This window comes from Dermacentor silvarum, chromosome 4 (assembly GCF_013339745.2).
Source record: "Dermacentor silvarum isolate Dsil-2018 chromosome 4, BIME_Dsil_1.4, whole genome shotgun sequence".
NCBI lineage: Eukaryota > Metazoa > Arthropoda > Arachnida > Ixodida > Ixodidae > Dermacentor > Dermacentor silvarum.
The window spans coordinates 10,554,374-10,567,302 of record NC_051157.2 but is presented as its reverse complement, the minus strand read 5'-3'; the positions used below and the strand labels follow the sequence as shown (position 1 = coordinate 10,567,302).

General features: G+C 45.5%; 1 protein-coding gene across 1 annotated transcript in view; it reads right to left on the bottom strand.

Moving 5' to 3' along the window:
- The window catches only part of LOC119449424 (beta-galactosidase-like), an 84,030-nt gene extending 72,563 nt beyond the window's left edge, over positions 1-11,467 (bottom strand). The window contains exons 1-5 of the mRNA XM_049665194.1: positions 11,048-11,467; positions 2,858-3,021; positions 941-1,091; positions 743-806; positions 529-623 (exon numbers count right to left, since the gene is read on the bottom strand). Of these exons, the coding sequence (XP_049521151.1) occupies positions 529-623; positions 743-806; positions 941-1,091; positions 2,858-3,021; positions 11,048-11,116 (543 nt within the window). The 5' untranslated portion in view covers positions 11,117-11,467. The remainder of the gene's footprint in view (positions 1-528; positions 624-742; positions 807-940; positions 1,092-2,857; positions 3,022-11,047) is intronic.
- Between the last annotated feature and the right edge of the window lie 1,462 nt (positions 11,468-12,929).

Below are 12,929 nucleotides of genomic sequence, written 5' to 3'. Positions count from 1 at the left end.
CCAAACCTGCCACTGGGATGCGGTACTAACTACACCCTGTTGCTAGACCATGTAAAGGCAGCCGAAAAAAATGGAGAGGGCAGGAGAAGACAAGAGAGGGCAGTCGTAGATGGAAGTGTATTGTAGAGGACCGAACAGAAGATTACAGTAAAGGTCAGTGCAGGACAGGAAGGGGTGGGAGAGGACAGTGGAGAAACACAGCAGAGGACAGTAGACGATAGCAGGAAGTCGGAAAGCACGAGGAAGCAGAATGCCGTGGTGGCCGCATTTCGACGGCGCCGAAATGCAAAAACGTCCTTGCACGTTGCATTGGGTGCACGTTAACGAACCTCAGGTGGTACAAATTATTCCGGAGTCCCCCATTACGGCGTGCCTCTAATCAGAGGTGGTCCTGGCTAGCGAAACCCCAGAATTTTATTTTTTATAGTATAAAGTTGGAAAGAACAGTTCGGAAGAGGAGGACAGGTTTTCACTAGAAGAGCCCCTTAACAGCTGGAGCTAGCTTTGAAAGAAAACAAGTCCACTGACCTGCACCGCAACGATGGGCCCTCCGTTGGTGTAGAGAAGTGGGTGTAGCATTGGAAGCAGCTTAGAGAAGTACTTCTCGACGGGCCCTAGGTACTCTGGAGAGAAGAACAAAAATGGCGAATGTAGCAGCGCACTTTATTTGTATTAACCAGTCGCCAAGCATTCATTCTAGGTGGGAAAAAAGTGCGGTATATAAATCGAGGGCGGCGTTTACGTTTGTCGCTTGTACGAAGACCGATGGAAGCATTTCTTGACAGTAACCAGTATGGCAGTCCGCCCTGTAACGTGATCGATGGAATAACGTGAACGTAGAAAAAAAAATTGTCTCGTGATATTTTGACTCGCAACACAAAATGACGAATTTATGCACTGCTTGTCCTGAAAGTACAGCCTAAATGTCGCCGCTCCATACCATGTCTCTTTCGGCGCAAATGTATGGACCGATCCTGAGCAGAACCAGGAAGCCGTGGTCCTGGGCCAACTTCAAGAAACGCACGAGGTCCTGCTGCCCCTCGAAATCGAAGTGGCCTTCCTCGGGTTCGTGACTGCTCCACTCAACGTACCTGCGCATAGCGATGAAGGCGCAGGTCAGCACAAAGAAATAATATGGTAGTTTTGGCAGCGTGATTACTAACTTGGCTCCTGTCTACAATTAAGCAGTGGCAGATGTCCTCATTTGGGTAGCCGTACTGTTTTATCTTCAACGTTTTGATATCTCTCCTGTTATCAGCCCCCTCACGAGACAAGTCGTTTACAGATTTTACGTCGTTTTACAAAGACTTCATTCCTATTTTCACATTATACGCCGAACTTTGTAAATCAGTCTCTGAATGTTCATGCTTTCTGTTCCGCTTCAAAATATTTCAGGTTTGAGACATTCAGAACGCAGGATAAATTTTTCGTCAAAGTTGGAGTGTGCTGTTTGAAGAGAACCGAAGTGGTTGTCTCTGTGGTATTCGATTACAATACGACTTTTTTTCTTTTGCCATAATTTATACACTTTAAAAATTTCCGCAGAACTTATTTGGTCACTACATGGCAAAATGCATGACTCAGGGGTGTAGGGCGACGCGTGAGTTTACTCTGAAACGACTGATTTAAAGGGACCTTGAAACACTTTTTGAACATAATAAGAAAACGTTGCCCATCTCTAGACGAGGCTCCTCTTAACATGTGAGCCAAATATTATTGCACTACTTGCAGCAGCGAAGTTACAATCTCTTGTCTAAAACAATGAAAAGTCGCTTGCTCTCTCCTTCGCAATGTCATCATGCAGTTACGTCGCTAGCAATGTTCATGATTGCGAGAAAAGTTTTCAGTAATACTATAATTGCTAGTTTTGATTTAAATGAATAAAAAATGCAAACGTTTGTGATCTCGAAAAGACAAGAAAATGTATTTGATCTTTGTACTTCTGGTCGACACACTCCAGTTGCACGTAGCTGCGTCTTCTAAGCATGGCCTCCGAGATTGCAATGGTGTAGCGCAGACACTGTGGCCGCCACGGGACGCTCATAGACAGCCAGCGTGCGCTGATCGATCTCTGTAAGTGACGTAGCTCCAGGCGCCCGATTGCCCATCTCGCGTCGAGAAAGCGCTGCACACGCATAAACTGGAAGCAGCACCGAAAAGCGAAAAAAAAAAAAAAAAAAACTTTGGGCCGGGGCCTTGTGTCCTTGCCATCCTTCTGTGTAGCTTCTAGCGTGCTAACGGAGACGAAAGGAGAGAGAGCCGCGCATCGGTGCGATAAGAGCGATTTCAAACATTTTTGCGGCAGGAGATTCGTGAAGTGACGTCCTTTACTAATGAAGCCATTCAATGATTAGTTAGAAAAGTGTTTCGGGGCCCCTTTATGAAATGGAGGGAGAGAAATAAACCGAGATTTTTCTCGGTTCGCTGCCCTACACCGAGGTAGGCCAAAGGGATCACGGTCACAAAGTTGAAGACAAAAACAAAAAAAGATAGTGTTCTATTCAGTTATAACCCGTTGCTGTGGAGAAATTGAGGAAGAGGCTACAGCATTTCTGCTACTGCATTTCTCTCTGTTGTACAGCAAAATTCAACCGCATGATAAGATAATGTAAAGGTTAAAAATAAATGAAGAAAGTGATAATTAAGTTAATCACATCAAAGATCGGGATGCGCACCGACTATGAATTTGATACACACGGTATACATGGAAGACTTCGCGCCAACGGTTCAAAAACTGCAAATACACGTCACACACTGCGTATGTGTTCTCCGCGCAATTAATTGCAGTCGCACAGTCTTGAGCTTTATTTGACTAGGCGTATGTGTCACCTTTGTAGATTCACGTTTGCATACTCACGTTTGTATCGCGTTGAGGCCCGCAGTTTTCATAGTTGCCAATCTGTCGTTCCACTGCTGGTGCAGAGTACGGAAGTAGTGGATAGCGCCCGCCACGATTTGTATCGGCTTGCCATCCTTGAGGTAATGGTTGTTCGTGTAGTCGATCACGAAGGACCTCGGTGTCTTCACGCAGCGAAAAATAGAAACAAAGGAAAATAGGGGAGGGGCGGAAAGTTGTAGCACTAGGCTTAAGGCACAAGATATGCGCGTGGCCGAAATATCAGTCTGCAGCCATACCGGTTTACTCAGCAGAATACAGAAACCACTCAGAATCTCTAACGCTGCGGGTTCTAGCTGATCATAAAGGGACTGCAGGTATACGTTTGGACGTATGTATATAGTTATTCTCAACGTGCTTCTATAAGAGAAATATAGGAATGTTGGTTGCGTTGTTTTCCTTCTCCCCACTTTTTTTATTATTATGAAATTAGGGAGAGGTTGGCACCATTATTGGCGCCGGTTACTCTTTTTCGCACGGCAAGCAAAACTAAAGGCGCAAAAAGTAATATGTACTTGGGCGCTATAACGTAAAATGATTCCCCAAACTGTTTTATTCCAATTTCTGCAATCCGCCTCCACGACTGGCTCAAAACATTTTCGGGCCACTCATAACTTCGGGCCTGTTTGTCACGCGACGTCACGAAAACCGCGATAGCTCCCCGTCTGATATAACGTGCATGTACACACTGATTATGCATGATTAAACCGCACAAAAGAAAAATAATCATTCTTGATTCGACGTCTTTTCACCATTAGCCCACTGCTATTGGTCCAATGTTTTCTGGCTGAGCCCACTTCGTCTGCCTGTCACTGCGACTTCACAAAACCGCGAAAACTCACCACGTTAAAGTGACATGTACGCGAAAAAAGATGCATTAATATGCCGAACAAAACTGAAAATTTTGCTGAATAGCCAAAGACTGCCCCGTTCCGAAAGGTATAGAAGATGGCTGCCCGCCGATCACTCAGGCCCTCGCTGCTCGCACCTGCCGGTGAGCATGTATTTATTTGTACATGATAAACCTTTTTGCGTGGCAGTAAAACGTTGTCGAGCCCTTTCGGCGTGCATACGACATCGCTCTGCCAACTCTTCCTTGCTGAGGATCCGTTTTAGCGGCATTGTTATCCTTCCGTTGCACGCCGCTGCGATTTTCGACCAGCCACGGCAAGCTAAGTAAAGCGAAGCGGACCGATCGGAGAAGCCGGCACCACCCTCTTCATGCGGTTATCTATTTTCACTGTGCTGGCTCTGCCCCATCGAAACCCTCTACACTAGAGCGTGCTGCTCGCCTCTTGTCAGTCAATTAGATAAGCAAAACCGCTGAGTGTAGACAATGTTATTGGTTTTGAAAGCGAACAAATGTGACCTCCTATAAACGAGGAGAGTGTTTGATTGGGTTGTTCAACCAACGCTGCGGGTCACCACCCGATGCTTGCGTCGGTGGTTACGTAAATTTGACGTCATGGGTTTGGAATCAAAACAGTTTGGAATCATTTTACGTTATAGCGCCCCTGGTGACAGTCAAACAGTGCGAACAATGTTTCCAAAGTTCTATCCACACAAGAAAGTGAAGCGGCACTAGGAGACACCACAGTTCCGTGAACAAGTGAGAATGTACAAAAGAGTCTGAAAACACGCACATAAGTTCATGTCTGCGCAAGACACAACATATAATAAAAACATTAGCGTAGCTTGCACTAGTGGCGCAAGGCTAAAGAAACAGCGGAGCTGATGGGCACCTAGCACTACCAAGTCATCCCCAGCATCATTTTCCAGATTTTATTGATTATTGATCGATTTTCGATTATTATAAACATATATCTCTTGCGTGTGATATATCCTCTGCTGATAATTCTATCTTGGGCGTTGACAGCATCCAAGGGGGATTACCGAGATCCATTTTTATCCAATAACATTTTTATGATCTTGAATAATATTATGGATTTCACTGCTGTTTCTTTCCTGAAGAGAGTAGTTTAGTGGGTTCCCTTCAGGCTGCGTTAGGGCGCGATACGCGTATCTACAAGTTTCAACTGTTGCATAACTGGAAAAGACGGATGACGAGCTTTAGGGGTAACAAGAGGACTCGAGGTTGCTTGGGGGATGATGATGATGAAGACGATTTATTGGCATCCCCTTTGAAACAGGGCGGTGACAAATAGTCACCTATAGCCTGCTTGAGTTACTCAGGTATGCCAGGACACACTACGCCCTCTTGTCAATAAACGTTGAAGCCTCTCCTCCGAAGTTCGCTATAGATTACGGAGCTAGGATGGGTGCAGAATAAGCTATGCTTTGCTTTGTCAGTGCTTGTGAACTTGCAGTAGTGATGAATCTGATCCTTCTAGTGTTGTTCCGGCTAGCCGGCGAAGCACGTTTCTACCAATATATACTTGCTTTTCAAGTTGCTACTGATGTGGGAAGCCATGACAACTGGCGATCGAGAATAATGCCAAGGAATGCTACTTCACAATCATCAAAGTTTCTTTCTTCGAGACTAAACTGAAAATTCTTTTGCTGCCATGTAGTAAAAGGCAGTACAGCTGGCTTAGCGTAAGAAAGTCCCATGCCCCTTTCTTTGAAGAAGTTTATATTAAATAATAAGGCGTTATCAATTGCATCACGGCCTTCATGCAACGTCGATTATAGCTGGCCTACACATAAACCAGAAGCCCGTATGCAGTCGTCATTTGCGTACAATGAATACTGTAGACCAGCTGGAAGCTTTTGCGATAAAATTGCCAGTACACAGTTGAAGAGAAATGGGCTAAGTACACTGCCCTGTGGAACGCCCTGCGTGACGATGTAATATTTACTCTACTCTTCATTGTTTTGCATATAAAAATTTCTGTCACTTAAGAACTGCGAAATCCATCGCTGAGATCGTCCACATAGACCAATCTTTTTAACATGCTAATACGAACATTTAAATGACTTAGTGTCAAGAGCTCTCTTAAAGCCTAGAAATACCGTCACCGTCATATATCCACAGCTACGTTCATGTTCGACGCTTGTGACAAGGTCTAGCATTGCATTCATAGTGCAACGCCACTATTGAAACTGTCATATAATCGGATAGCAGCTTTATGTTTTCGCACCCCCATTGTAGTCGAGAGTCCAGCATCTTCTGTATTGACTTATAAAGACAGCGTGTTTAAATTATTAAAGTATGGGGTTTTACGTGCCAAAACCTCGATGTGATTATGAGGCACGCAAAAAAAAAAAAGACAGCTTGTGAGGCTTATACAGGCCGGAAGGAGTCGAGACAAAGTGAGGTCTTACCAGGTTTAAGGATTAGGATTACACGTGAGACTTTATCCAGAGGTCGTTAAATAATTCTAAGAGTGCCATTCTACCTTCCAGCCCGAGGTTCTTTCACATCAAATACGTAACGCCAGTATGAGCCGGCAGCTGTCTTTGTACTGCATGATGCAATTGCTCATTTCAACTCATCTAATGTAAACTTAGTCAAGTTATGGATGTTCTGACAAAATACACGCGCAAACTTTCTGGTCTGCAAAGGCTACACAACTAATAAATTGATTACATGTGATTAGTACGCCTGGTCTGGTTATCAGCGCACAAAATTCGTCAGCAATGTTTACTTCTTGTAAACGATGCTAGACGGGCACGGAAAGAATGGCTCTGAGTAACTGGGCCACTTAAAGAGCGGGCAATCTACCATATTCGCGGCACTGGCGGGAAAGGAGACAATGTAGCGAAAAATTCACGCCAACGTCTCCTGCCTAATATCTGTAGGCGCCCACCCTGCTTGAATGTCAAAGACAGTTGAATGTCCTCTTTAAAGCGAAGCTTTCTATGTCTCACTGATTCGTCCGTGAGCGCCGAAAACGCACTGCACGAAAGCCAACTTACACAATGGAACTATCTGCGCACACAATAGAACAACGGCACACGACTTACGTATCGTAGAACACTACAGTTTACATTCGCAGTCGTAGCGATAAGAATATCTGTATATATCTGTATATATCTGCATGTATATATAACTGTATATATCTGCATTGCATTACGCGCGTCACGCAACACATTCCCGGCCGTCACCATGGGTATAAGCCGCGGGTTAAGCGCACGGCAAAAGAGGCTGCCGTATACGCGAACGTAAGTGCGAGTGCGATCGTGCCCGTAAGGCCTATCCCGTGTATCGGCAACGGCAGAGCCCCTGACCATCTACCGAGTCGTCCGTGAAAGTCTTAAGTGCGTGCGTGTAATCAACGGCTACATGATCTAAAATGAAGGCTCTGGAACTTTACAAAATGCGTCTTCATTCAACTTCAACGTTTAAAAAGTACAATCCTAAACAAGCAATCAAATCACATATGCATCGCATCGGGTCGCTCAGCATTTCTTGGGTTCGTTGCGTGGTCGTTGGCTTTGGACTTCGACATTCAGTTTGCATGGGAGAAAGCTTCGCGTTAAACCATCTTACATTAAGAAAGAGGCGTTGATCTTTTATACATTTTTGTACGCCTCGAGCCTTCCGCTGCGGCGTTATGCACGTACTGCTCGTCTTCTAACTACCCTTAGGTATTCATATTCACCGACAACTGCAGCATAATCATCTCAAATAGGAACCTGCTTCGCAAAAATGTTAAACTGTCACTCAATATCGCTGTAAAACGGACTACGTCCGGATTCTCGCCTACCCTGCTAGTCGCATGCAGTGACGGAAAGTCTGTCAACTCGTAAATTTGGAGTAACGCATGGATCTTGCACTCCGCAGCAGAGGGTGCTTTATCAGAACCGGGAAATGGTCGCTGCCATGTGTTGCTAGATCCGTTGCCCACTCAGCACCCCCAACAGGTAATGTGAGCAGAGAGTAACATCTAAACAACTGGAGTAACGATAGCCACGCAGAATTGCCGGAGAAGAGACATTTAGCGGTGTCAGATTGCATTTATCAGGTGCACACTCGACAACATTTCCACGAGCATCACTTTGCTCACAGCCCCAGATAACGTTATGTGCATTAAGATCTCCGCAAACCAGCACATATGAGTTCGCGATGCCGAATATGTTCCCTATACTGGAAACATACTGGGAACATACTGGGAACAGAAATGGAGCTGGGCAGGTCATGTAATGCGTAGGATGGATAACCGGTGGACCATTAGGGCTACAGAATGGATACCAAGAGAAGGGAAGCGCAGTCGAGGACGGCAGAAAGTCAGGTGGGATGATGAGGTTAGGAAATTCGCAGGCGCAAGTTGGAATACGCTAGCGCAAGACAGGGGTAATTGGAGATCGCAGGGAGAGGCCTTCATCCTGCAGTGGACATAAAGATAGGCTGATGATGATGATGATAATCCGACTAGCCTAGCCCCGGGCACCAACAGCCATAACCGTTGGACATATAAAGTTTATTCCTATCCTATCCTTGAAGGTAAATACTAATCAAGTATGTACTGTGAGACGTGTCTGTCCAATTTATATATACTGGACTCGATTATTTGTTTATGCCATAATTAGGAAGGTGGAAGGGATCTCGCACCCCCCCCCCCCCCCGTATACATTATACAGGAAAATTATGTTGCGCAATTAATTCGCGAAATTCAGCGGACTTACTTTGGAGGCTTTTAGCATTGCACTGAAATATGACTACACTTTTATAACGGCTATTCATAGCAAGCATACCCTGAGGCCGCTGCATTTTGTTGAAGCACCAGCGGCTCCGTAGATAGCAGCACCTTTACACTGGCAGGTTGTTTTCTTGTGGAAGGGCCGTGATAATTGCCGTAGAGCTGCGAATAGCCTCGACAAACTTGTGTGTGACACTGAGGGAGGCGCGCTGTCACTGGCTGCTGCTGAAGCACCAATTGGCACCGGAGCAAGTCACTGTGAAGCTGCTTGAGGTAGTTGCTGCGACTATGGTTGGGACTGACGCTGAGGGGTTCGACACTCTTGACGCGAAGCTTGGACAAGGCGTGTAGCATTCTCAGAAGGAACGTCTTGGCGGTCACTGTCAGGAGGTTGTCGGCTCGATGTTTTCGCCGCTAAAGAATACGGAAGCTTGTTTGTTTCCCCTGGTTCATAGTTCGAAGGTGGAGGCGCGTGGTGTATGCCAGGATTTACGGTATCATGGTTTGGAGGGTGCGCATTCCGGGGTGGTAACCTTCCGTATATCAGTTTAGGTCGACGCAGTTTGGACGCAGCCTTGTTTTGTGGGCACCCCGAGAAGGAAGCTGTTATGATTTCCGTCGCAGTGTGCACACTCTGGCTGGCACACAGACTTGCACTGTCTGTGACTGCGGTCCTCTGGACATATTTAGCATCGACGTGGACTGTGAAAGTTTTTTAGCCATGTTTCCAAACTTCTGGCAGTTGTAATAGCGCAATGCTGGTCCAAGAGATTCTTCGACGGGATGACTGGAAAAGAGATCGGCGGTCCTCTGTGAAGGGAAGAATCGCCGTTCTCAGTTGACGGGCATTCAACTGCACCATCATTCTGCCGATTAAATCGTGCCTAACGACTGGCAGGTGTCACACCAAAATATGTCGAGAAATCCACCCACTGCTCTTCTGTGTATTTAATTGGGACGTGTCTTGTCTTGCCAACGTTTCTCGTATATGACTCTGGAATGGTCGGCTTGACTCCAAAACCAGCAACCTTATTCAGCGACAGCAAATTTCTCGCGGATGACAGGGAAGCAGTGCTAACAGAAAAACTTCCATATCTCTCTATTCACATGGAAGTACCGCACTTTTTCGTTTGCTGATGAAACGATTTCTGAAACAGCACGGTTTGGATTTACTTGCCAAAAATTGAGGCCCTCTTTTCTTCTCGTGCACCTCAGTATGCTTGTTGTGAATATCTTGCACAACTCACTGCTATGAAGTGTCGTCAATTTTTACATTATACTGTTTCGCATATTTTTATAGAATACAGTAGCGGGCATTGTGCTGTGACATATCGTGATCTGTAATGCTATTCCAGCTGTATTGAATATTTAGGCAACGTTACTGTTTTCTGACAATGCCTGTTTTCTGCTGTTATACTGCATATAGCTGAATGACCGAAGAGCAAACTATAGCCGAAGAAACAAACGCAAACAAAACCAGCATCAAAGGTCATCGCGCATAAGTACCATTCGTCCACCGTGGTCGCACCGATCGAAATGCGGCCGCCGCGGCCTGGATCGAACCCTCGACATCAAATTCAGCCGCTCAACGCTATGAGCTACCACGGTGGGTAAAGAGGAATCGATGCGGTTATCAAGGTAATATGCCGCTACACTCGTCACGAGTGCTTGCACTACACATAACGCTTGTCGATGTGGAACACTGAAAGTTTTCAAAACAACCTGCTGCGCCACCTAGATTCTTCGCTCAGCATTTACACCCAAACTGGACTCTGCCGACGCGAGATCACCCTGCTTTGTCGGCTATAGCTAGCAGTGACATTCACGAAGTCTTGATTTCTGCATTGGAATGATCGACAACGCTACGGGTGATTACTGCGGCAGCGAGGAGACTTTCTGTGTTACTGCCCTCACTGCAGTGTATACAGACGATCGCTCGCAATTGCGCTAGCTCGCTTTGATCACAGTCAATTATCAGAGCGAACCATTTTGGAATACCGACCACAGTATGAGACATCGCAGCCGAAGAAGGCACTGCTACCCTTTTTAAAGACAACAGACCTGCATAAACGGCTGTAGCGGCGTGAATTGGGGATCATCGTAATGTGCGTGGTCCTGTGCTGTGATGGTGTGCAGCAATCGTGACCTGCCGTGATCGTGTGTTTGCATTCTCTGTCTATCTCTTTCTATAATTTCTCTTTATATTTCTACGTCCCTCTCCACGTTCCCCAGTGTACGATAGCAAACCGGATTTCCCGTTCTGGTTAATCTCCCTGCCTTTCTTATTTCTCCTTTCTAACTTTCTCCTCTCTATCTATACAATCACAGCAAAACATTCACAAGTACATTTAATCCTGTGTAACAAGCCGTGGGCGTGCATAAGGTGGCATCTGGGCACGTCCATAGAAAAAATAGCTGGGCGTCCCTATTCATAAGGCGCGATTGACACAGGATAGTCGAGGCCCGACCATTTGCCTGACGGTCATGTCGGTGTGAAAACAGTGCAGCATGGCCTTGGCCACATTAAAACTGTCTATTGCGTACTCACGTTATTGGGTACCACTGTGCGAGTCAGAAACGCCAGTGCGAGCAGAACGTGGGTGGTAGGCGCCGCCATTTGAAATGGAAACTATCCACCCGAGTCACGTAGCAAAGCGAGGTTTTCTTCGTAAACGGTAGCCGGGGAAGACAAGACAGCAGGTGCACTGTAGATCACCTTATCGGTGGCTGGCCAGGCCGTTGTTCCTACCATTCACTGCCACCCACTTCCGTTCCCATTGGAAGTGGCTGTCCCCTTGGACCGCACGTCTGACACGTGGCCAAAGCTCAGGGCAACGTGTTAACACCTGAGGGGCAAATGCATGTCTGAAGGACTTGCGTAGTCTGCTGCTTTCGTGCTGACGTTCTCGGTTACGAAGAAAATAAAAATAAAGGAAAGATATATATGAAAGCTAGATATACTTATTCTTGCCCGTACCTGCCCATTAGACAGGCTTATACAGAGGGGCTTATATAGTATATACATTGTACGCGACAATAGCCATTTGCAAGTCGCATTGCGCTGTTTCAATCATTTGCAATAGGGGCGAGAAGGTTGCCGAAGAACAATTTAGAAAACCTCGGCCCAAGGAAAAAGAAGAAAGAGCGGTCGGAGTGCGATACCACAAGGAACATAGTATGTTTGACATACCTTTCTAGTATCCAGGGAGTTTCAGAGGCCATGCTTCATAGCAATTCCTTTGTGTAAGCACTGCGCAAGAAAAGGAGCGAGAGACACAAGCGAAGGCAAGTCATACGTACGAGAGAATTAGTGTATCACCCACGATGAACAATCCCGCTTATTACAAGCGGGTCCATCCTTGTACACTTCCCATAATTTTTTGCAAAACCCTTCAGTCGTTTGTCGTGAGGTTTTATGTTTGTTAGCGTTCGAGACGTCTCATTAAAAAAATTGTTATTTAACTTACGTTCTAGCGTGCAAGATCACTACGCATGCTGAAACTTTCAGTTACATCGACTAAGCATTTGGTCAGATGAACGGTTGAAAAAATTCGGCCATCACGGATGCCTTAAATATCTCACAGGCGAGAGACCCCTTCGATCACGTGTTCCTTTTTAAAGCAGGCGCAGAAATCGTTAAGTATATGGGCACTAACTAAATATGTGTTTCAATTTGGCGATATCAATTGGCCCGATATCTGTGCCCCCCTTTATGTTATCTTCAAGCGCCTCTGAGGACGTCTCGCTCGTTCTGTTGGTAGTCGAAAACGGATTCGAAGAAACATATGTGCTCTCTCGAGGATCTCTGGCTGCCTCACGGCTTCGGTTTAAAGATCTCTGGTTTATATCTTCGACTCTTAGCCCAAACGAAAAGAATAACCAATGACTGTCTGCATGACTGCTCAGCGCAAGGTCGTCTCGTAGTCAGCAATGACAATAGGCTTTATAAATTGTTTTTTCTTCATTAACGTTAACAAAATGAACCTTTTCCCAGAACATAAAGCGCTCAGTGTGTTATAAAACATGTCGTGTCTCTTCAGATTTTTTTAAAGTATTCCACTTGCCCAGGGCTATACTTTTGGATAAGTTTTACTTTATTGGATTTGTCAGCGAACCACCCGTTTGTTAGCCCATATAGGTATGGTCTGCGTGATGTCAACTATTTAAAGAATACTCGAAGGTACAATACAAAATAAACATTTTAAAAATATTATGATAGTACGATTCTTGAACGATCAACTTTTTTTTTACTTTTCTTCGTTACTTTTGCTTGTTCTAAGCAAGAAGTTTGCTTGACGCATACACCATTTACGCTTTTTTGATCCCTAAGAAAAACAAAAAGACGCTAATGCCTGAGGGGCAAATGTGTGCGGCTTCGCGTCGGTATGGTATGGTATGGTATTCCTTATCTTCGCTTCGCTTGATTCCAT